Source organism: Lepidochelys olivacea, assembly GCF_965140295.1.
Source record: "Lepidochelys olivacea isolate rLepOli2 genome assembly, chromosome: 13".
Lineage (NCBI taxonomy): Eukaryota > Metazoa > Chordata > Testudines > Cheloniidae > Lepidochelys > Lepidochelys olivacea.
Window position 1 is genome coordinate 23,052,476 of NC_140423.1, and position 23,518 is coordinate 23,075,993.

The 23,518-nt window shown below is 47.0% G+C and overlaps 1 protein-coding gene across 1 annotated transcript in view; it reads right to left on the reverse strand.

Moving 5' to 3' along the window:
- PPP1R16B (protein phosphatase 1 regulatory subunit 16B) overlaps window positions 1-23,518 on the reverse strand; it is a 96,907-nt gene that overhangs the window by 61,224 nt on the left and 12,165 nt on the right. Inside the window, exon 2 of the mRNA XM_084646349.1 lies at window positions 11,880-12,287. Within this exon, the coding sequence (XP_084502475.1) occupies window positions 11,880-12,126 (247 nt within the window). The 5' untranslated portion in view covers window positions 12,127-12,287. The remainder of the gene's footprint in view (window positions 1-11,879; window positions 12,288-23,518) is intronic.

Here is a 23,518-nt window from a genome sequence, read left to right on the forward strand (position 1 = left end):
CTACAATAAAATGAATAAAGTATAAAATAGTATACAGGTTGTCAAGGTTCCTTTCCCACTCTGAACTCTAGGGTACAGATGTGGGGACCTGCATGAAAACCTCCTAAGCTTACTTTTACCAGCTTAGGTTAAAACTTTCCCAAGGTACAAAATTATTTTACCCTTGGATTTCCACTGCCACCACCAAACTTTATCTGGGTTTAGTGGGAAACGTGGTTTGGACACATCTTTCCCCCCCAAATCCTCCCAACTCTTGCACCCCACTTCCTGGGGAAGGTTTAGTAAAAATCCTCACCAATTTGCATAGGTGACCACAGACCCAAACCCTTGGATCTTAGAACAATGAAAAAGCATTCAGTTTTCTTACAAGAAGACTTTTAATAGAAGTAAAGGAATCACCTCTGTAAAATCAGGATGGTAGATACCTTACAGGGTAATTAGATTCAAAACATAGAGAATCTCTCTAGGCAAAACCTGAAGTTACAAAAAAGACACACAGACAGGAATAGTCATTCTATTCAGCACAGCTCTTTTCTCAGCCATTTAAAGAAATCATAATCTAACACATACCTAGCTAGATTACTTACTAAAAGTTCTAAGACTCCATTCCTGTTCTGTCCCCGGCAAAAGCAGCATACAGATAGACACAGACCCTTTGTTTTTCTCCCTCCTCCCAGCTTTTGAAAGTATCTTGTCTTCTCACTGGTCATTTTGGTCAGGTGCCAGCGAGGTTACCTTTAGCTTCGTAACCCTTTACAAACAAGAGGATTTTTCCTCTGGCCAGGAGGGATTTTAAAGGGGTTTACCCTTCCCTTTATATTTATGACACAGGTACTCACCAATCCAGTAGCTGTACTGCACTGAAGAGTGGTTGGTTTCTTGAAGCACTTAGGTGTATACAGGTAAAGGTTTCTGTACAGTAGGTTCTCTTATGCCACTACATATCACTATGGGCAGCGCATGGTGTACACCCAGATCACCAAAAATATTCTTTGCACTAAAACTATACTGAACATAATTTAATCTTTCTTTGACGATTCAGAAGGCACTTCAGGATCTTGCAGTACCTCATGGTCATCATTATCAGCATCAACTGTCATTGTAGATGTAGAAGGTGCAGGAGATTGGGCTGAATCTGTAATGACCCTGTGACACACCCTGGAAGCTGCTTTTTTGAATAAATCCCTGATATCAGCTTGCTTACTTGTCTTCTGCCTCTTTTGCATAAAAGTAGAGTGCAGAATGTGCAATTGCATAACCGACTGCGCAGTACACTAGTTCCGGTTACTAGACTGAAGATGTGTATTGGGAGATATCAGAAATGCCGGTTAATAGAGCTTTCTGGTTGATCAAGTGCCAGATAACACAGCTTTTACTGTATTACATATGGTGATATGTAATAGCAGCCTCAAACACTGACCGTCCTAGTCCATCCCCACACTAACCAGGACAATACACTGTTTGACTGAGACAATATCATACCCGGACAATTCATCAGTGGGATTACCCATGCTAAAGGGGTCTGTTTAAACCAAGCCTATACAGACTAGAAGTGTGCAGCACACATGATCAACAGTAACTGCAGCTAATGGGAATTAATGGCTGTTCACAGCCAGACAACGCAGCTGTTTTAAGAGATGGTTCTTGTCTAAAAAGTACAAGAGTAAAGACTGAACCTGCCAAAGTGTGTCAGGTTTTAAAAGTGAAACCAGCGAGACAAAGCTGCTGAAACTAGCCTCCAAACCACATTCTTTCCAACACTTTAGAAGCAGCTTAACCAATTTAAGCTACTTTTGTTAAGAAACAAAATCCAGGAGTTGGCAAGAGCCATTGGCCAAGTCCAGATCGATTTTAAATGCTTGGATACAATTGAACATTCTTTGTTAAAGAGGGACAAGTAGTTTGAACCCAACATTTAGGGTCCACTGTATAGGAGTTTTAAAAAACCTATATGAAATATTTTCAGTGATTGAAGAGATCCATAAAAAAGTATTGTTTTCAATTTTGCCATTCAACAATATATTGGTAACCCAAGCACTGCATGACATATACTCTGCTAGGAATTGATAATGCATCCATAGCAATCAAGGTTTTACCCTGGACTCCTGTGGAAGTGGGATCAGATCTGTAGTTTGCAAAACAAAAAACAAACCAGAAAATGAGCTGAATATTAACAGAACATGAAATTCTAGCTTCACTGTGTAAAGTGAGAGAGCATGCTGGGACAGAGCATGCGCACAGCATAAACTGAGAAATTAGATTAACAATCTTGTTTTCATTTTATCAATCTCAGATTACAGTAACACAGGCAAGGATTTTTGTTTTTTAAATATTTGGGCCAATTTATAAAGGTTACAATTTTCAAACCAGGGTGTCTAAAGGGGCTGTGCACTTTTAGTTTCTACTGCAGTTAACAGGAGCTGCAAGTGTTCAGTACTTCTTTAAAAAAAAATCATTTTCCCCCCACCCCCCTTTTTTGTTGTTGTGGTGCTGTGTATGGCTTTAGGAGCTGAACGTTTGAGAATTTTGGCCTGGATTTTTAGTTTGACAGAGTATCTAGACATGGTGACAGGCGCATTAAACAGAGCCCGACCCCACTCTTTATGGTCTATTTGTCATTTCAGATGCCTTGAAACAGAAAAAGCACATGCCATAAAGGGCTTTCCTCAGTGGATAGTGTAAATGCTTTAAGTAGAGCTGGTTGGGAATTTTTCAATGAAATAGCTTTTTAGAAGGAAAATGCTGATGTCAAAACCAAGTGGAAAAGTTTTCATTTTAAAAGTTTCCCATTTTGAAAAAAAAATTAAGTTGTCAAAGTTTCCCATTTTGATGTTTTGGAAATGAAACATTTTATTTCAATTCAAAACTACTTTTAGTTTAAACATTTAAGGTAATTTATAGTAAAAAAGAAATTAAAGGTCAACATTTGAATGAAATGCTTTTATTGACCCAATCTGAAATTTTCCATTTGCAAAAAATTTCACAGGTTACTTTTCATCCCTATTCAAGACCAGGAAAGTTTCTGAAATCTCAAAAGTCTGACAAGACAGGAACAGAGTTTCCTGCCTAACTCTGACTTCAAGCAGCCAGGAAGAGTCATCCATTTGTTAGAACATCAGATGGACTCCCAGGTTCTGATGTCACTGACAACTGCTTAATTGCCATACATCAGCCTGCCTGGCTGTAGTCAGACCCAGATTGTATAAGCACGTAACTGAAGCACACACCTCCACTAATTTACCATTAGAATAATTTCACCTTTGCCAACAAGGCTGATATTGACGTTTCCCTTGTTGGTGCACTAGAAGGAATGGATTTTAGTGGCCAAGAAGCCCAAAAAATTATGTATTATTGAACAGAGACCTTGCACATTTAGGACTTGATTAATTTATTAAATATATGTCTTGATTCTGCTAGGGACAACTAATTTTTTTTTCAGGCCCTTTTACAGAAGCCAGCAGAAAAATCCCCCATCAAACAGGTAAATGCACCCACTGATAAAACACCTTCAAGCTTGACTGCATGCAGGAAAAGCTGAGAAAAAGGCTGCAGGAAACTAATCATGTGGGTGGAAAATTAAGGCACCTTATAAAAGGATTTTTAGTAACAAGGGAACAGACCACATAAACTTGGAAAGGCTAGGGAAAGCAATTTATAGACGCTAATTAGGGCCTCTTTTAAAATGCTTTTGTAATTGACAAGGTCAGTTTTATACTAAAATAGTGCAAAGAAAAGAAAACAACATGGACTGCACACTCCGAGCACAAGATTCTGCTGCAGCTTTCTGGAGGTTTTCAAGGGTCATCATAAGGGAAACGCCAGTGTTCTAACTAGGTAAATATTGATTTACTTGTTATGAATACAGGGCCCAATGCTGAAGCCCTACCCTGGCAAAGCTTCCCATAGACATGAACATCTGCATCAGGCCTCTGGTTTGGATCCATACGTGAGAAACTCCACAGCATTTAGAAAAGACTCATGCTTGGTTTCAGTGAATGCTGCCTCCATTATTGCTATCCCACATGTTCAAGTTGAGAGATTTTTTTTTTTAAATAAATGTGAAGGTTTCATTTGTCTTCTGTTTGCGACTCTTTAGGTTTGGGGTTTTCAGGCTTCCCCACAAAGAGAAAGACCAGAAAGTTATATATGAGAACCCCAACTTTTACTTTGAGAATAACCCTAAGTGGTGGGGCTTTAAGAAACAGCACCAAATTTCACGTCACGTGAGTTGGCAATACTGGACCTCCCGTACTTTCCAGCGGACACTCCAATCTTTTCAGTTTACCTCCTCAGCCAACCAAGACACTTAACAGAACAGAACCTCCTGAAGTTGCTACAAGGAAATCTCTTGCTTTGCTATGCATGCATGCAAGTGGGAACTGTAAGCGCAAATTGGTAGCAGTTGTGCAGTTACCCAATCTGCGAGCAAATGCAGCGTGTTTCAGGTATTGAGCACACATACCTTTTTCCAGGCACAGCCGCCCTGCATGCTTTCAGGAGAAGTTTGGCCTGAGTTTTCAGCGTCTCAGTGGTGGTTTCCTATTTGATGGCCAACTATTAGGTATTATTTTCATCGTTCAGTGTTCTAGAAAGTATTGATTGGGTCACAGCCCTGGAGACTGAAGTCTTCATTCACAAGTCTTCCATTCACAAACTAGATATAGCATTGGGGATGGCTGTCTAAGCTTCCACCACACTGTCCTGCCAGTGAGTTTAACCATGGATTTGGCAGAACTACCTCCAAAAGTGAGCAAGGAACTTGTCATGTCAGGTACTTCTACTCCAAATACAACTTGTGCATGAGTTAAATCAAATTCACTAAAGCCCAAGAAGTTGTCTCCATTGCCTACTTTAATCAGGTCCTATTTAGGATTTCTCCCTTGGAGAGAATGTACTTGTGTTCACCTTCCACCATGGAAGCCGGGCTGGCTACTCACCCTTTCACAAAGAGTGAAACCAGCTTGTATGGATTGTCATCCTGCAAGAATACTTTCCATTCCAAAGCTACTCACAGCAGCTTTCACAGTGAAACCAACAAAAGCATCATACCTGCTCTCCAGAGTGTATTTCTGAAGTTCCAGATGCTGGCCAGGAAGTTGTTAGGACTCTGCACAGCTGGACATCTGCTATGATATCAGTAGGAAGGAAAACCCTTCAGACAACACTGGGAAGGGTGGGTGGGTGGTTCTCAGTTAACCCACAGGGCAAGTAAATGAGTAGCAGGGAAAGCAGTGTACGGGGGCTATATATAGTTCCACAGAGGCCAATGATGTCAGCCTTGATTGTCTGTCCAGTTTCCCACCAAGCACTGCTGTGCTCTCCTACACTTCTCCTTATGCAAGGAAGAATCCCCTGTAAAAAGTCTGCAAGGCCACTACCTTATCTTGTAAATCTCAGCTGAAAAGCCACCTATGCCATGACACTCTGAATGAGGAAGCTGGTGTGCTGCACATTAGGCTGATCACATGTCTGCTGTTTTGTCTTAAACATTAATTGTAAGCCCTTTCTGGGCAGAAACTGGTTTTAGTTGATGTTTGTAAGAGTCTAGCACAATGGGGCCCTGGCCTCTAGACATGACTGCAGTGCAAACACTGGTGGTTATTTGTAAGAGGAAATGGTAAGGCTCAGCAGCATTTCTTGTTCTAACCCACGTATAACATTAACAAATACCTTTTGCGTTGATACTTATATTATGACAACTGAGCAAAACAGCTGCTGCTGCTTTTATTTATAGCAGTGTAAAAGTAAAAGAAGCCAGAAAAGGTAAAGACCTGTTAAATCACCCAATCTATCCCCTGAAGCACATGCAGGATTGTTCTCTAAAGGATACTTTATGGTTATTCATCCAGCCTAGTCTCATGCTACAAGGCTTCTACCACGTCCCTTGGGAGGTTATTCAACAGCTTAGTTGATCTCCCTGCTAACCTGATATTCAGTCTAAGTTTTCCCCTCCCTAATTTTCACTTTGTTATGCCTAGTAATACCCTTTTGTTCCGCTTTACAAATGTCAAATGTATAAACTGCAAGAAGAGGAATTTAGACCACTGTGTTTCCCAACCTAGTTACCTCTGAGCCAAAACATACACCTGGCTCTTCAGTTTTTTCCCCAACTAACTTCTCAGCCTCATTATCATATTTATTGCTCTTCCCTTGAACAGCAGGAGCTGCCATAAAAATAAGAACATCTGGCTGTGGCCCTAAAAGTCAGCTGAAAACTGATGAAGCAAAATTCTGCCTCCTAAAACGGGTGTAGGGCATTTGCTTAGGATCTGGCTCCGCTTGTTCTAAACTAGTTAAGAATTCCTCTGCCAGGGAATTCTATACTTGGCAGCTGCAGTTAGATTCCACCCACCCTTTGTACTGACTACTCAGGAAGGACAACAGGGACCAGAATAGGGACAAAACCTGGTCTGTAAACTATTTTTAGACTTGAAAAATGAACACAGTACAACCCCATTGAGTTGAAGTATTCCAGAGGCATCTGAAATATTCAGCTAAATGGGGAAGCAAATGTTGCATTGGGGATATGATCCCTCTGCATTCCCCCGCCCCCCCACTCAGCCTTCAGTTAGCTAAGGGATTCAGTACAATACGGTTTCTTTGATTTTTCCAGCTAGCACTGAAAGTGCCTTTTTCACATGTGGTCTGATTTGAATTAGCATGCTAGGACGTGACTAGTAAAAGGAACATCCTGCCACATGGGCCGAGCCAAAGGAAAGGGGTCAGAGTGGTAACACTACATTTAAAGAGATCAGATGTGGCGTTTCCCGTTAAATAGAAGAGCTTCAAGCCCCAAACTGCATGCCCACCTCCTGGTCCCCACACAACCCACGGGGTATGCCTGTGTGCAATGTGAAACTGCTTTCTAGAGGACCAATGAGTTTCAGGGTCAGAGTGATTAGCAGGTGTCCAGAAATGGTCTCTTCCCTGTAGACACCTCCATCAGCTACAGCCAGGAAGGGAATATTAAAGGGCCAGGCTATAAGCCAGTTCACTTCTGCAGAAAAGGACCTAGGGGTTACAGTGGACAAGAAGCTGGATATGAGGCAACAGTGTGCCGTTGTTGCCAAGAAGGCCACTGGCATTTTGGGCTGTATAAGTAGGGGCATTGCCAGCAGATCGAGGGACGTGATTGTTCCCATCTATTCAACATTGGTGAGGCCTCATCTGGAGTACTGTGTCCAGTTTTGGGCCCCACACTACAAGAAGGATTCGTGGAAAAATTGGAAAAGGTTCAGCGGAGGGCAACAAAAATGATTAGGGGACTGGAACACGTGACTTATGAGGAGAGACTGAGGGAACTGGGATTGTTTAGTCTGTGGAAGAGAAGAATGAGGGGGGATTTGCTCGCTGCTTTCAACTACCTGAAAGGGGGTTCCAAAGAGGATGGATCTAGACTGTTCTCAGTGGTACCAGATGACAGAACGAGGAGTAATGGTCTCAAGTTGCAGTGGGGTAGGTTTAGGTTGGATATTAGGAAAAACTTTTTCACTAGGAGGGTGGTGAAGCACTGGAATGCGTTACCTAGGGAGGTGGTAGAATCTCCTTCCTTTGAAGTTTTTAAGGTCAGGCTTGACAAAGCCCTGGCTGGGATGATTTAGTTGGGGATTGGTCCTGCTTTGAGCAACGGGTTGGACTACATGACCTCCTGAGGTCCCTTCCAACCCTGATATTCTATGATTCACCATGCATTTGACCCACTTCACTGCCCATGCACAACTGGGGACTTTTCCCAAGTAATATGGCCAACACTCTGGAGATCAAAAGCCTGCCAGCCAGGCTGGTGTGCTGCATTCAGATTCCTTTTCTAGCTGGAAGTGGCCTTGGCACTACAAGCTAAACTAAGACCAGATGCCAAGGTGACCAGGTATGCTTTGCAGAACAATTTCTCTCAATTTCAAAGCTCTTGACAGAGCTGGTCAGGAATTTTTCAATAAAATGTTTGTCGGACAATGCCTGTCTGTCAAAAACGGAACCTTCTGGCAGGAACGTATCAGCTTTAACTTTTGTCAGGAAAGGTTTCACTGCCCCAGGGCTGAAATTCAGGTCAGAATGCATATGTACGAGACATACCACCAGAAGAGCCAATAGCCCAGCGGTTACAGTACTCATGTCTGATTCAGAGCAAAGTCTTGAGGCCTGTGCCTTTCCACTCCGTAACCATCTGACATTCAGCTATTCGGGGGTGGGACACATTGGTTTTCATGAACAATTTTGAAAGTTCTCAGTTGCAGTGATACACAATGGGCATTTATTTTTTTTAATCACTACAATTTCCACCCAGCTCTACGCTTGTCTCAGTAGAGTAGAGGCTGTAGTAAAGTTTCAGAGCAGAAAACTACGTGGCCAGACTGGTTTGATCTTCCTCTATTTGAGCCAGTCACAATGTGTTTTCTATTGTGTGTGGGCACACTACAACTCTATCTGGGGTGGATTAGCCAATCTGCTCAAGAATTTGATAGTCACCCTCAACTCTTTGAAGGTTAGGGGGAAAAAAGTCTTGATTTCATGACATCTAATGGTGATTCTTTAGTTCATATGATGGGGTGGACCAAGTCTTTGGAACTCAAGGGCATAGGACATGTTTCATATTTGATACCACACGTGGATAGTTTAGATGGTGATCCATGATGTAGTTTTCAGTTATGGATTTGTTAAACTCACAGGTGCTGACTCATTAAGCTGCAGGTCTCTTTTCATGGGTATGGTGTTGCTCATACCCACTCTTTTCACTTGAGTACGTTCCCACAAGGAAAGACATTTTAGACAAGCCGTCTCTGAGACGGGCATAAGGAGTGAGTTCCTTCTCAGACCCAAACAACCCTCAAGTTCCCCCAAGGATCTGTACTTGGACCTGTGCTGTTCAACGTATCCATTAATGATCTGGAAAAGGGGGTGACCAGTGAAGTGGCAAAGCTTGAAGATGATACAGAATTATTCAAGATAGTGAAGCAAATCAGACTGTGAGGAACTACAGAGGGAGCTCACAAAACTGAGTGACTGGCCAACAAAATGGCAGATGAAATTCAATGTTGTTAAGTGCAAAGTAATGCACACTGGAAAAAATAATCCCAGCTATACATATACAATGATAGGCTCTAAATTACCTGTTACCACCCAAGAAAGATCTTGGAGTCACTGTGGATAGTTCTACAAAAACTTCCGCTCAATGCACAGCAGTGATCAAAAGACTAACAGGGTGTTAGGAACTATTAGGAAAGGGATTGAAAATAACAAATGCCATTATATAAATTCATTGTGTGCCCATCTCTCGAATACTGTGTCCAGTTCTGGTCACCCCATCTTAAAAAGGATATAGTGGAACAGGAAAAGGCTCAGAGAAGGGCAACAAAGATGATCAAGGGTATGGAACGACTTTCATACCAAGAAAGCCTAAAAAGATTAGGACTGTTCATCTTAGGAAAGAGACAACTAAGCGGGCAATATGATAGAGGTCTATAAAATCATGAATGGTGTAGAAAAGTGTTATTTACCCTCTCCCACAATACAAAAACCAGGGGTCATCCAATGAAATTAATAGGCAGCAAGTTGAACACAAACAAGAGTGAGTACTTTTTCACACAACACACAACTAACCTGTGGAATTCATTGCTATGGGATGTTGTAATGACCAAAAGGATAACTGGGTTCAAAAAAGAACTGGATAAGTTAATGGAGCATAGGTCCATCAATGGCTACTAGCCAAGATGGTCAGGGATGCAACCCCATGCTCAAGGTAACTTGAAACCTCAGCCTGTCAGAAGCTGGGAGTGGAAGACTGGGGAGATCACTCCACAATTGCCTTGTTCTGTACACTCACACTGAAGCAATGGTCAGAGACAAGATACTGGGCAAGACAACCATGGTCTGACCCAGTCTAGCAGTTCTTATGCTCTTAACCCCCAACCTCTATGATCCAAAGCCAGCAGATGCAGAGGTACTGAGATCTTTAACAATACTGCTGGCCTTTGACCTCTTATAGCCTTGAGACTCAGTAGGCAGAAGTCCAGACATTGTGTGAGAGAGCAACACTACCCTATTTAATGGAAGTATTTCATGTCACTCACAGCTGGGCCAACAGTTTAAAATATACAGAACATCATAAGTAGCTGCCACCTACCTGCCCCCACCAAAGGATGCCAGCCAGGCAGCAACTAACTTACCGCTTATGTCACATGTCATAAAATCTAATGACTGGCTTTCACAGTCCAAAACCGACACAATTATTCATAATTGGCCTCATAGTTCGCATTCTTCAAGAAGCCAATTATTCATGAAACAGAGTGAGGGTTCAGAAACTCTGGCTCAGCAGTGGGGGCAGCTGTAACCCAGTTAAACTCGCAGAGTGAAAATACGTATATGTAAGTCAGTCTCCAAAGGATTATTATAGGTCTGCCCAGACCCACCTGCCAAGAGTCAGACCAGGATTCCATGCACTAAAGCTGTGCAGTGTACACTGCTTTGCAAAATGCACTACAGAGATATGACAGACACAGCTCTACAGGAAATCCGATCTACCCCAGACTCAATCACTGTCACGCCCATTAGGTACAATATGTCTTTATGAGGGGCTAAAAGGAATACAAGAAGGTATCTCAGAGAGAACAGCCATGGGAGGACTTTGGGGGAAACTCCTTCCAGAACAGGCCAGGTTACCTCTTCCCCCCCTCCCCAACATACACACACCTTAAACCCTGTGCAGAAGCCAAAGGAGCCAACCTCAGTCCCTATCCATGCACACCGTAAGTGTGCGGCTACCACTACACTCCCCAAAGGGCGTGGGATGGGAAAAGGGAGGTCTATACCAGCTGGTAGAGCTGGGGGAGCACACGCTGCCACATGGAAGAGAGGAGAGGGCTCCTACTCAGTCTAGGCTAGAGATTAGAAGCCACAATATAAACCTGCACTGGCAGAGCGAAGATGAAACTCAGCAAGGTTCCAGGCATCTCCACATATCCACGTAAGTGCCAGTAAACCAGATACAGCTTCTACTACGATAGGACAGTACTCCCATCAGCAGCTGCTGAGGCTGTTCTCTTGCTCCTCAGCATGGGAATTTCAATTCTAGTTTTCAGTACAGTTAGTCAGAGAAATTGTTCAGACAGTTTCCTTGACCACAGACAGTGTAGTGGAGCTAGATTGAAGTCACATACATGGGAAGTGGCGATTGTAGTACTGGGTGACAGGTGAAGGCTGGAGGAAATACAACACATTGCTTTAGGGGAAGGCCAGGTCAGGGTATATTCTGCTACTGATAGGTATCCCCATGAATGGCAAGCATTGTAGTATCTTAGCTACTATGGCAGGGGATTGGGAGTCAAGCTGATCGGGGTTCTATTTCCAGCTCTGACACTGATTTGCTTTCGGACCTTGGGCAGGTCACTCCGCCACCCTGTGCCTCAATTCCTCCATCTCTGAAGTGGAAAGAGACACTGACACACCTCACGGGGTGCTGGGAGGCTTCTTTTATCCATGCGTACAGCACTTTAAGATCTTCCTGCAGAAGTGCAGAGTAATAGGAATTGGTAGCTCCCCTGCCATATGGGGCAGAAGTACCATAGGCCTGTCCCTGCATGGGAGGGTTGGACAGGTGAAAGGAACCTCCCCCCAAAAAGGATCTAGCCTGCACCCCCAGCATGTACCTGGGGCACCTTTTGACAGAAGTCTAAGGAAGTGTGACTTTCCACACTGACCGCACCACCTTAGCCTATCCATGCTGCCTGGTGCCTTCACTGCAGGAAATGCCAGCCCACAGGGGCAGTGCTTCTGTGCAGACACCACTGGAAGTGGCCCTGCACACCGCACGGAGGTACAACAGGTTCACCAGTAGCCAAGCCATAAGGACTTTGCCAGACAGAGGCGCCCCCAGCAAGTCCTACCTTCTTCCACATCATTTCTCAGTGACGCCTCCAGCAAAGCCACGCTGGCCTCAAAAGACACCTTCTTGTGGCTGACAGCGCTCCTCCGCTTCTCATGCTTCCGCTTCTTGTGCTGCATCTCCTTCTCGTACTGCGCCCACTTCTTCAGCTGCTGAGCCCTGCGCTTCTGGGCTGTCCGCAGCCGCTCCAACGTGGGCACCTTATCCAGCAGCTCGAGTTCTGTTAGGAGATCCACGTGGGCGTCCATTGGCTCTGCTGGGAGAGAAGGAGTGCCGGCCCAGGATGGCCCAGTTGGAGCGATATCCCACAGCAGGTGCTCTGCGCGTCAGCAGTCCAGCACTATACTAGTCTCCTGGGGCTGAGCTGTGAACGGTGCATCCTAATCTCAAAGGAGCACATGGTGGAACCCTGAGAAGAGAAGGAAGAAACAAGGCTAAGTCTCCAACAGCCCCATTCAGAGAAGTCACCATTCCCAGCCCAATGGAAAAAAACCTCCCCTGATAACAGCTACCATCTTAAAGAAGTGTCCATTTTGCTGACACCTGAACCCAGGCCTGCTTGGTGTGGTGCTCCATCCCCCTCTAGTGACACTGAGACCATCTGGAGATTAATGAGTCTGCTACAGCCTTAGCTAACAGACATGTGGCTTCAGGCTTACGCACTAAGGTTGAGAGGTCCCAGGTTCGATCCCATCCAACAACGACCGGGATCTGATGGCGTTACACCAGGTCAAGGCTTTTAACTACAAAACTTGGTGATGCATTGTACAGTTGTCACCTACCAGCTGGAAGGGACCTAGTGAAACCCACTTGGAGATGTCGCAGTTTTAGTTGAGGCGAACTGCACATTAGAGCACCAGGGAGCTCCCTGAGGCCATGACTCACCTATGGGCTCCTCTGGCGTAACACATAAAGTAACCACTTAAGAATCTGACGCTGGTCAGATCCCCAGCCTCATTCTCCTTGAGGCACCAGGGAAGTTAGTTTCACCTCTCACAGCAGCCCACTTGTTTATGACAGCTCTAGATTGCCTCCAGCCTGATGAGGCTATTGCCAGTTGCGTTACAGTCGTCTCTAGCAGCCCCATCGGTGATCTGAGCCCCATTGGGCTAGACACTCTACAGACACACAGCAAGAGTCCCTGTCCTGCAGAACTTACATCATCTGGTAGTAAGACAAAGAGCAGAAGATAACAGAGGCACAGAGCACGTCAGTGGCAGAGTCAGGAACAATATCTAGGTCTGAGACCCAGTCCAGTGCCCCGGCCACTAGGCAAAGCAGTCTCGAGTGTTAAAATAAAACAAAAGCTAGAGACCAGTGAAGTCACCCAGTTCATCCCCCAAGGCCGATGCAGGATGGACACACACACAGTGACAATCAAGGTGTCAATGTTACCTTGTGCTCTCCTCACCTCTGTTTGTTGTATCCACCAACGACTTCACCTTACTGCCACTGCACACTGAGGCAGGGTCTGTCTGCACTGTGTGTGCAGCACCCAGCACGGTTAGGCTCCAAATCCCAAACCGGGGCTTTAGAGGTGCTACCACAAAACCAAACACAGCTAAGTGTTTTGCTGCCAACAGACCTAATACATTGGGAAAATGTTTTTTAAGTGACAGGACGTTTATATCCTAACCACTTGCAGCCCAAAGGGGGGTGTGACAGAATGTGGGGATTTCAAACCTGAGCCTGCACTCTGACACCAACTAGCTCCCCCTGGAGACAGCTGACTGGGGTAATTGAAGATAATTAGCTAATCAGGCTGGGTGAGCTACCAAGCCAACTAGCCTATCAGCTTAAGGCTAATCAAGAGGCCCAGGAAGGCAATGACAGGAAGAGAGGAACAGCCATACTCAATATACTGCACATTCCACTACAGGAGATGAATTTGAGATACAGTTAATGAAGCACAAACAAGTTGCCTCAGTGATGAGCTAGTTTCCGCTAAATGTACAGGTACACAGAGTATAGGGTTGCAAAGTCCCAATGTAGATCCAAAGCCTGTCAAAATTTAGGTATATTTACAGGCCACTACGTTAAAGCCACATATTAAAAGAGCTGGTCAAGTTTCCGACCACCATCCTTCCCGCCAAACCTCTCCCAGGCAAGTCTGACCACGTCAGATACTGGGGGTTCGTTATGCAAAATTTGCAAATGCCTGAAAATTTGGAGGGTTATAATCAAATGGAGACGGAAGCTGGCAGGAATATTCCTCGCTCACCCGCCATTTCAAAACAGAGAAAGATCAGCATCGCTGCTAAGCAGAAGTGGTGCTAAAAGCCTCAAGGCCCTTTGGGACAGACAGTATTTGCAAAACACAGAGGCAGTCTGAAACAGATCGAGTAAGTCCTCAAGGCAGCTTAAATCATAGTCAAAGCAAATTATGTAAAGGCATGTGCCTCTGCTAGACCTCAGCCCTCTTTGGATAACACAAGGCAGTCCAGCCAAGCATGATTTATCCGTGGCCCACAAAGATGTTTCTGAAGAGTAAATTCTTTCCCTTTGGAATGCACCAGATTGTACGAAATGGTGGATAGTTTCACAAGGTTTATACGTGGAAGGATACCCCGAGGCCCCTTACAACAGCTCTTTCATCCCCATCCACCTTCCTGCAAATACCTCCAGAGGCCTTTGATAAAGGATTCAACCAGTGATGAGCAGCCAAAATCTTAACAACTGGTTCCCTATAAAAAGTTCTGATTTAAGGGATGTGCCTCTGTCCTGCCCCTCAGGCTCTGTCCTGACCCCTCCCACCCACCCCCCAGGATCTGTCCTGCCCCCCTGCCCTCCCCAGGCCCGTTCTCCATCCCAGGTGCCTGCTGGTGGGACAGGAGTCCTGCAGCCCTTGCATCAGTGGGGTCGCTCCCGGCATGTGGGACGGCGGCTCCCTGCAGGCAAAGGCTGCCGTCTGCCCGACTCCCCACCGCGGGATGTGAGTGCCCCCAAGCGGCGGAGGCCGGACAACCCCACAGCGCAGGAGCGGGAGAGACGGGAGGGGGGAGGCTCGCCCCAGCATGCCCAAGGCAGCCCCCAGCCACGGCACCAGCCGGCCCTGCCCGGCTCCTGGGGCAGAGGAGGCTGCTGCTGCCAGGGGCCTGGCTCCCCGGCCCTGTGCGGCGCCCAGTCACATGGTGCCTGATCTCCCTGCCCAGTGCAGCCGGTCACACTTCCTGGGCCAGGCAGGAAGCAGCATGGAGCTCGGCCGTGGCTGCTGAGCGAGGCGTCATCAGATCAGCCTCTGCCTGCGGGGCCCCGGAGCAGCTGCCTGGATGGCTGCACAGTGCAGGTACCAGCCGTAGCGCGGCCCCTGCCCCGAGACAGGACACAGGGCCCCGCAGCCCTTCCATAGCCCCGCGCCCCTCAAACGGTGCTGCTCCATGCAGCCCCCTCTAGCACTGAGCCCCTTCTCCAACCAGGGCCGGCTCTAGGATTTTTGCCACCCCAAGCAAAAAAAAAGTTTTGGCTGCCCCCGCTTTTTTTTCGTGCCCCCCCGTCCCCGGCTCCGCCCCTTCCCAACCCCTTCCCCAAATCCCCAGCCCCGCCTCCTCCCCCAGGCATGCCACATTTCCCCCCCCCCCGCATTGCTTCCTACGGCTTCCCCCCACAACCCCCTGCCCTAGCTCACCTCTGCTCTGCCTGCTCCCCTTAACACACCACCGCTCTGCTTCTCCCACCTCCCTCTCAGGCAGGGAGAGGCAGAGCGTTCAGGGGAGCACGCGGAGCAGAGGTGAGCGAGGGTCGGGGGGGGCACAAGAAGTAACGGGGGGGAGTAGAGGAACTGCTCCGCGCCCCAGCTCACCTCCGCTCCACCACCGCTGCCTCCCCGGAGCACACCGCCGCTCGGCTTCTCCTCCCTCCCTCCCAGGCTTGCCGCGCGAAACAGCTGTTTGGTGCGCCGCAAGCCTGGGAGTGGGGAGAAGCGGAGCAGCGGCAGCGTGCTCAGGGGAGCAGGCGGAGGTGAGCTAGGGTGGCGGGGGCACATTTCTGGGGCGGCATGGCCGGCGCCAAGCACCTGCTTGTTTTGCTGGTGCCTAGAGCCGGCCCGGTCTCCAACAGACCCCTTCTATAACACTGAGCCCTACACCATGCACCCTCCCTAGCGCTGCGAGTCGGGGCCCCTTTCCTGGGGGGCTGCCCCAGCCAAGCCCCAGCCTGGCTGGGACTTTCTGGGGCAGTGACTGCCTACCTAACCCCCCTATTCCCCGTCCCCTGACCGCCCCCACCAGAACCTCCGCCCCCTCCAACCGCTCCCTGCTCCTTATCCAACACCTCCTCCCAGCCCTGGCCCAGCCCCCTTACCATGCTGCTCAGGGCAGCGTGTATGGATGCCACGCAGCCCGCTGGAGCTTGCAGCCCCACCCCCTTACCATGCTGCTCAAAGCAGGAGCGGTCCAGAGCTGGTGCCGGCAGTGTGGCATGCCGAGGCTCTGCAAGAGGGGGAAAGGTGGGGAAGGGGCCGGGGGAGCCTCCCCGGCCAGGAGCTCAGGGAGCCCTAACAACCGGTTCTAAATTTGCTTCTAAATTTAACTGGTTCGCGCGAACCGGCTCCAGCTCACCACTGGATTCAGCCCCTTCTGTAAATACCTCCCAACCCCTTCAGTAAATACCTCCGCAGACTCTAAACAAGACATTCTGCTTCCTCTGCAAGTTACTCAGGCTGAAAGCTGGAACCCTGCGTTCCAATACAAATCTAACTTACAGAAGAGCCAAAGCATGCAGGTTGGTCCTGGGCTTTTCTTGTGGAAACCGTCATGTGCAGAGACACCAGAATAAAGCCTAAGTGCAGCTTCAGTGGCACTTGTGAGCCTGAGTGTGTGGGCTTCAGTCAGAGTGGAACACAAGGTCAAAGGCACCTGAGCGTAATACAGAATTCTACCCTTCTGAGAGCGTTCCTTGGAGGGAGTCTAGTCTAGCAATGTTTTAGCTAACCCTGAAGATTTGAAGCCCAATGTATTTAATAACTGGATGGTTTAAGAGGTAACAGTGAGGGCCGCTTCTTGACGTCCCCCGTTGCCAAACAGAAGCCACTTTTCACGATTGTTTAGTAAAAGTTGTGTCCGTCCCTACAAAAACAGCTCAAGCAGCAAAGGCCTGATTCCGCAGGTCTATTAAAGCAAGTGGAAGTGGAAGTCAGTGGGTCTGCTTGCCTGAGGCATAGCTACTCCCAGGAGGAAAGCTTGCAGGATTGTGCCCAAGAAGTGCCAGAGGAAACAGCACATTTAGAAGGCATGGGAGGGAGCCAAGGGGGTGGGAAGCTTGCTCTGCCATTGCCTGGCTTCACCTGCTCGCTGCATAAATTTTAGCCTCCTGTAGCTCTTACACTGACACAAGAACAAGAAACAAACAGAACTGAACAGAGAGACCTACAAGAGAAGAAAATGAGAGAAGACAAAGAGGCTGTGCTTTGCAACTCATGCCTCAACATGGCTTTAAAAAGCGGCAGCAGCCTGGAAGTTATTGTGAGGCAGCGGCCACTACCAGAAATACTAGATCCTCCTCGAGCACCAGAGAACTGCTATAGGTTTACAAGCATCGAAAGGTGGCAGAACTGGACCGATTTCCGTGCTACTCATTAGAGCACTGTAGTCCAGAAAGCCCCATGTGGATCTTGGCTCTGCAACTCAGGCTGCTTGTTTTCAAATGACCTAGTTTCTTTCACTGTGCAAAAATATATATATATATATTTTGCACGCGTTGATTTTTCTTTGCACAACCAGTCTAATTGTAGCACAGCCACGGCAAGACCTCAATGTTCATTTTACCTTTAAAGCAGCACAGGACCCAGCTGCGTGGGTGTCTGTGGCTTATAAAGCTTCACATCTTAGTTTCTCTGTCTCTCCTTTTTTCCCCCCTGCCTCTGACCCAGCTTTTTTTCCATGAGCTCAGCAGCTCAGTTTCTTGAGAGGTGCAGAACACATCCTGTGAGCTGCGAGCAAACCACAGCATCAGGACAGAGAGAATAATGATCTTACTGCAGGTGCCAGTCAGAAGGAGGGACGCTCACTATTTTATGCCACTCATGTGTGATCACTGTTTTCATGATAGTCCATCAAAAAGTAATCCAGCTGCTCAATGGGGGCCCTATGTCTACCTCCAAGTATCCTTACTAAGAGCAGGTAGGTGCTGGCACTTGTGATCATGTCCTTTCCCACAATGCAACCAAAGCCCACCTCTTGCAAACATGTGATTAGGTGAGTTCCATGAATCTACTTTTGTATCAAGTGACTCTCAGGCCTTGCAGGATCAGGGCATCTTCCTGTAAAGTGGGAACTCCCTGAGGCACAAGCAAGCAGCCCCCACTTTAACTTGTGACATCATTTAGCTGAACAAAGAGAAGGTGAAGGGGTGACTTGATGACAGTCTGTAAGGATCTACATGGGGAACAAATCTTTACTAATGGGCTCTTCAATCTAGCAGAGAAAGGTATAACGTGATCCAGTGGCTGGAAGTTGACGCTTGACCAATTTAGGCCTGGCCTACACTAAAAAATTAGGTCAACCCAGATATGTCAGGAAAAATCCACACCCCTGAGCAACATAAGTTGACCCAACCTCCAGTTTGCTCACAAACCCCTTGTGACAGGGTTGAGCCGGATGTCTACAGGAGAGTAATAGAAGGCAGATATATTAGCCCCAGGTTAAGTAGGTCCCTTTTCCCTGGGTAAGATAACAGGGAAGGTTCCAGAACAATCAGGAACCTTCTGGAGACAATTAAGACAGACAGGCTGATTAGAACACTTGCAGCCAATCAAGAAGCTGCTAGAATCAATTAAGGCAGGCTAATCAGGGCACCTGGGTTTAAAAAGGAGCTCACTTCAGTTTGTGGTGCATGTGTAAGGAGCTGGGAGCAAGAGGCGCTTGGAGCTGAGAGTGAGAATGTGGACTGTTGGAAGACTGAGGAGTACAAGCATTATCAGACACCAGGAGGAAGGTCCTATAGTGAGGATAAAGAAGGTGTTGGGAGGAGGCCATGGGGAAGTAGCCCAGGGAGTTGTAGCTGTCGCCCAGCTGTTCCAGGAGGCACTCTAGACAGCTGCATTCCACACGGCCCTGAGCTGGAACCCGGAGTAGAGGGCGGGCCTGGGTTCCCTCCAAACCTCCTGTGTCTGACCAGCAGTTGGGAAGAGTTGACCTGGACTGTGGGTTCACGAAAACGGCCAAACTGAGGGCTGCCATGAAGCTAGCAAATCTGCCAATAAGCGCAAGACCCACCAAGGTAGAGGAGGAACTTTGTCACACCCCAACACTAATAAAGCAAAAAGTAATCACCTATGATCCAGCCACATAAAAGGACAGTCAGTTTGATTTCTTTAAAAAATAAAAAAATACTGACTTTTCTATTTTTTTTAACTATTTATTTATTTACTTGGAGGGTTTAACAAGTTTACAAATCCTCACCATGTAAATATCAGAAACTAAACAATCGCTACAACAGTTAGCTTTTGTTTGCAGAGGCATTGCATAGGAGTACAGTCACCAGATTTAACACAGTGCTAACGATATTACAGAATGAGCATGATTACAGCACTTGTATGCCGTTGCTTGTGATTTTATTCAATTGCCATGAGATCTCTATAAACACATATTTAACAGACCAGGCATGTCTATCACGTGTTAACATTAGAGGGGGAAAAACGATTTGGGAACACTCAGTTTCTGACAGACCATCCTTTAAATAGGGTGGGCTGAGACTTAAGTATAAAATTCTTCAACTGCCCTGCTGTTTGTATTGGTCTAAGAAGCAAGAATGCAGCTAAGGACGCAGTCACTCAAACATGCACATGAGCAATTTCATTCGCAAGTTGTCTCCTTTGAAGTCAGTGGCATTATTTGTGGGCACAGGTGTCTGCAGGATTGATCCCAAAGCCCCAGACTGCTGCCAGGGCACAAAGAATAAGAGAACTCCCCACCTTCCCCTGCTGACTAACCCCACATGAATCTTCTCTCGGCTGGAATCAGAAGCCGAATGAAAGAATCTACAACAAGGACAACAGTTTTCAGTAAACGAGGCAGTCTGGTTTGTTTATTTCATTAGCATCCATTCCTAGCCCACTGCAAGGCCAGGATTTCTTCAGATCTGCCCCTCAGCAATTCACAACCAGTGTTCTCTATCCACGGCCTTTTCAGCACCATTCCTACTAGGATGACGAGCTAGTGGGATGGGGGTGGGGTGGGGTAATAGGTGCCTATATATGAAAAAGCCTCAAATATCAGGACTGTCCCTAGAAAATCAGGACATCTAGTCACCCTAATTCCTACCCACCACCCAATGCCAGCTGCAGAGACCAACTCTTCTGCTGTCCTTCTCCCACGGATGATTCCATCAAACATCCTGGCCGTGACTCCTTAGCTGGACTCTCAGTTCCTTGATCAGGCTTTGTTGCCACTAGTGCATCCATTCTCACTGAACCAAACTGGTTGGTGGTGCAAGTCCCGCACTGTGGTTTGGGCTGACAGACAGGGGAAGTTTGGGAACCACACAATCTGAGAAAGTGACTGTCAAGCAGCAGGAGTTCCTCACCTGCAGGGGGAGCAGCAGCTGCCACCTGAGGCTGGGAGAGGCAGGGGGTGCTAGACAGTCTTAGGGAGACCAAGGGACGGGTGGAGAGGGGCGGGAGCGATAGAGGAAGATGTGAGTAGAAATCAAATGGGCTCCAAACAAAAGCCAAGTAGGTGGGGGAACCCAAGATGGAAATGGGCCAGATGTGCAAGTACAACAGCACCAGCTGTATGCCAGCCAGGGCTGTAAGGCGCTTTGGAGCAGGTCTACTGCAGGCCCAAGGAGTCTGGAAGGACAATACCTCTGAAGTGCTGTACAGAAGGGCAGACGGACCAAAGTCTCTTCTGCCCCTCTCTGGTGGGAGCTAAAGCTGACATGGCGCTTTTCCAAGGAGTTTGGATCATGCCAGTGTCCTACCTAATGCTCTCTTCAGTCAAACAGGCGCTGTATACTTTCCTAAGACATGCACGAGTTCTTGCTGAGCACATAAGGGTGCAATGTTCGCCAGCAGTCACTGCAGGGCCAGGGGCTAATGCACTGTTTTCTGAAGCAGTTTGCGATACCATTAGGATAGGTGCTATGACACCAAAGTCTCTTCTATCTGGATGATGGAAACTGTGGCAGGAACCCTGTACTAGGTAATCAGCTTGCTCTCCCCGCATGTAAATCTGAGTATTGAGCATTCTTATTCACAGGAAATACAGTAAGTACTGGGGTTTCTTTTCTTATTCTTAAAATATCACTTTTCTAACAGTCTCTCCTACCTTCAGCCATCCAACATCTTGCTCCGCAACCTCTAGTCAGAGAAGGGTTACTGCCTCGCCAGCCAAACTAGACTAGCTTCCCCTGCCTGTGACAGCTAACCCAGCTGTGAGGCCTTTCAAACACAAGGGAGGCTGGATCAGCTGCCAATATGGACTGCATGGTACACACTCAAGTGTGCCCAGGAGAGTTGTCACACCAAAGCACCTGCTCTCCAGGGGTTCCTGTCACCATCTCCCACCCCTAATCTCAGGGGATCAGCTAGTCAGAGGACAAGTTCCCTCTCAGCAATGTGGTGTGGGAGCATACAGTGCCCACCAGTGGAAGGTTTCTAAGGTAACCAAGTAAAAAACTTAGTGTTTCCTAGCCCAGTGGAGGGTTTGCTTTGAAGTGAGCTGTAGCTCACGAAAGCTTATGCTCAAATAAATTGCAGAGTAACAGCCGTGTTAGTCTGTATTCACAAAAAGAAAAGGAGTACTTGTGGCACCTTAGAGACTAACCAATTTATCTGAGCATAAGCTTTCGTGAGCTACAGGTCACTTCATCGGATGCATCCGATGAAGTGAGCTGTAGCTCACGAAAGCTTATGCTCAAATAAATTGGTTAGTCTCAAATAAATTGGCTAATCTCTAAAGTGCCACTAGTACTCCTTTTCTTTTTGCGAATACAGACTAACACAGCTGCTACTCTGAAATCTGCTCCTCTGACCACGGTCACAAGCAGCCACTGGACAGATGCACCCCTGCTCGTATCTGAATCTCTGCCCCACAGAACCACTATGCATCGCAGCACCACTTAGCACCTACTTCACGAAGAACCAGCAGCAGAGCTTGGGAGGAAGTTTGCATACTGTAGCATATGCGATACTAAGCTCAGGGGAGTGCATGAAACAAAGACTTTGCATAAGTACATCAATTACACTGTCAAGGCACTGTAGAGATGACTAACCCTCAGACAACTACCAACGCTTCCGTTGTAAAGGATGGGGACGTGAAGGTCTTACAGGGGTGAGGCGACTTGCCTGAGACCAGACAGCAAATCAGTGATAGAACCAGGTCTAGAATTCCGGGGTTTTTAACTCTAGTCCTGTGCGCTAGCCACCAGGGAATGCTGAATATGGCCCCTGACTATCATGAGCTCTCAGCTCACCCTTAGGAGTAATTTCAGCAACTATTTCTGAGAGCAAAGTTTTATTGTGCTATGTTAGTGGGTACATTGGCACTGGCAGGTTAGCCATAGGTCGGAGTGATAATAAATTAAGTCACTGATGCAAATCAGCCGTTGTCAGCTGACTCGGACTCACAGGGCTGTTTAATTGTGATATAGACGTTCAGGCTTGGGCTGGAGCATGAGCTCGAGGACCCTGCAAGGTGGGAGGGTCCTAGAGACCCAACGTCTACACCGCAATTAAACAACCCCTTAGCCTCTGCCCGAGTCAGCGGGCAAGGGCCAGCCACAGGTGTCTAATTGCAGTGTAGATATAACCTCGGATGAATTCAGCACCTTTCATGCTCAGGACTCCCAAAGCCCTTTTGTAACTATATACATAAAGAATCATTAAATGCAGCCATCTCTGAGTGATGGGCAGTCGTCAAGTGGTATTAACATACTGCATAAAAATTGAGAGAAGAGGACATTTTCACCAAGGACCCTGGGATAAACCAGGATTCTTACAAAATGTGCCTTTGAATATTTAATGTTCATGTACAGCAGGGGACATTTAAGTCACGAAGGGCCTGTTGTTAAGGCATAGATTGGGGCTGAGAAGTTCTGGGTTTGATTCCCAGGCTTCTTGTGTGACCTTGGGCAAGTCACTTAGTCTGTGCCTCAGTTTCCATCTGTAAGATGGGGATATGACCTCACCACACTATAGAGAGGATACATTCATAACTACTTGAGATGCCATTGGTGGAGTTACATAAACTGGATCAAAGTTTACAAATTCTTTCCTTAGCTCAAGGGAAGCCTGAAGATTTTAACTGAACACTTCCCCAGAGACTCCATCCAGGCCAATAAGTTTGGGATGAAGCATTTTGGTTTGGCTGTTCTTCCCAAGGGTTCCAGATCCTCTCTCTTTCCACTGACCTTATTCCTAGCATTGGGAGCGAAATGCCAAGCTAGAAAAAAAGGTGTTAAACAGTGAGTCAGAAATGGTTTTAAAACTGACACTGTTAATAGAAAAGTTGAAGGGCCTTGTTTTTTTCCAACTGTTCCACTCTAAACAAGAGCTGGAGGAAGCCTCTTAACGTTTTCACCTCATGTTTCCTGTAACATTTAACACAGTAGGACATAAAACATTTTTCCACCCCATATTTCATCTTGGACTCACTTTCTCCATTTTCTTAAAGGGACCCTGTGCCCAATGTTCCTCCTCCAGAT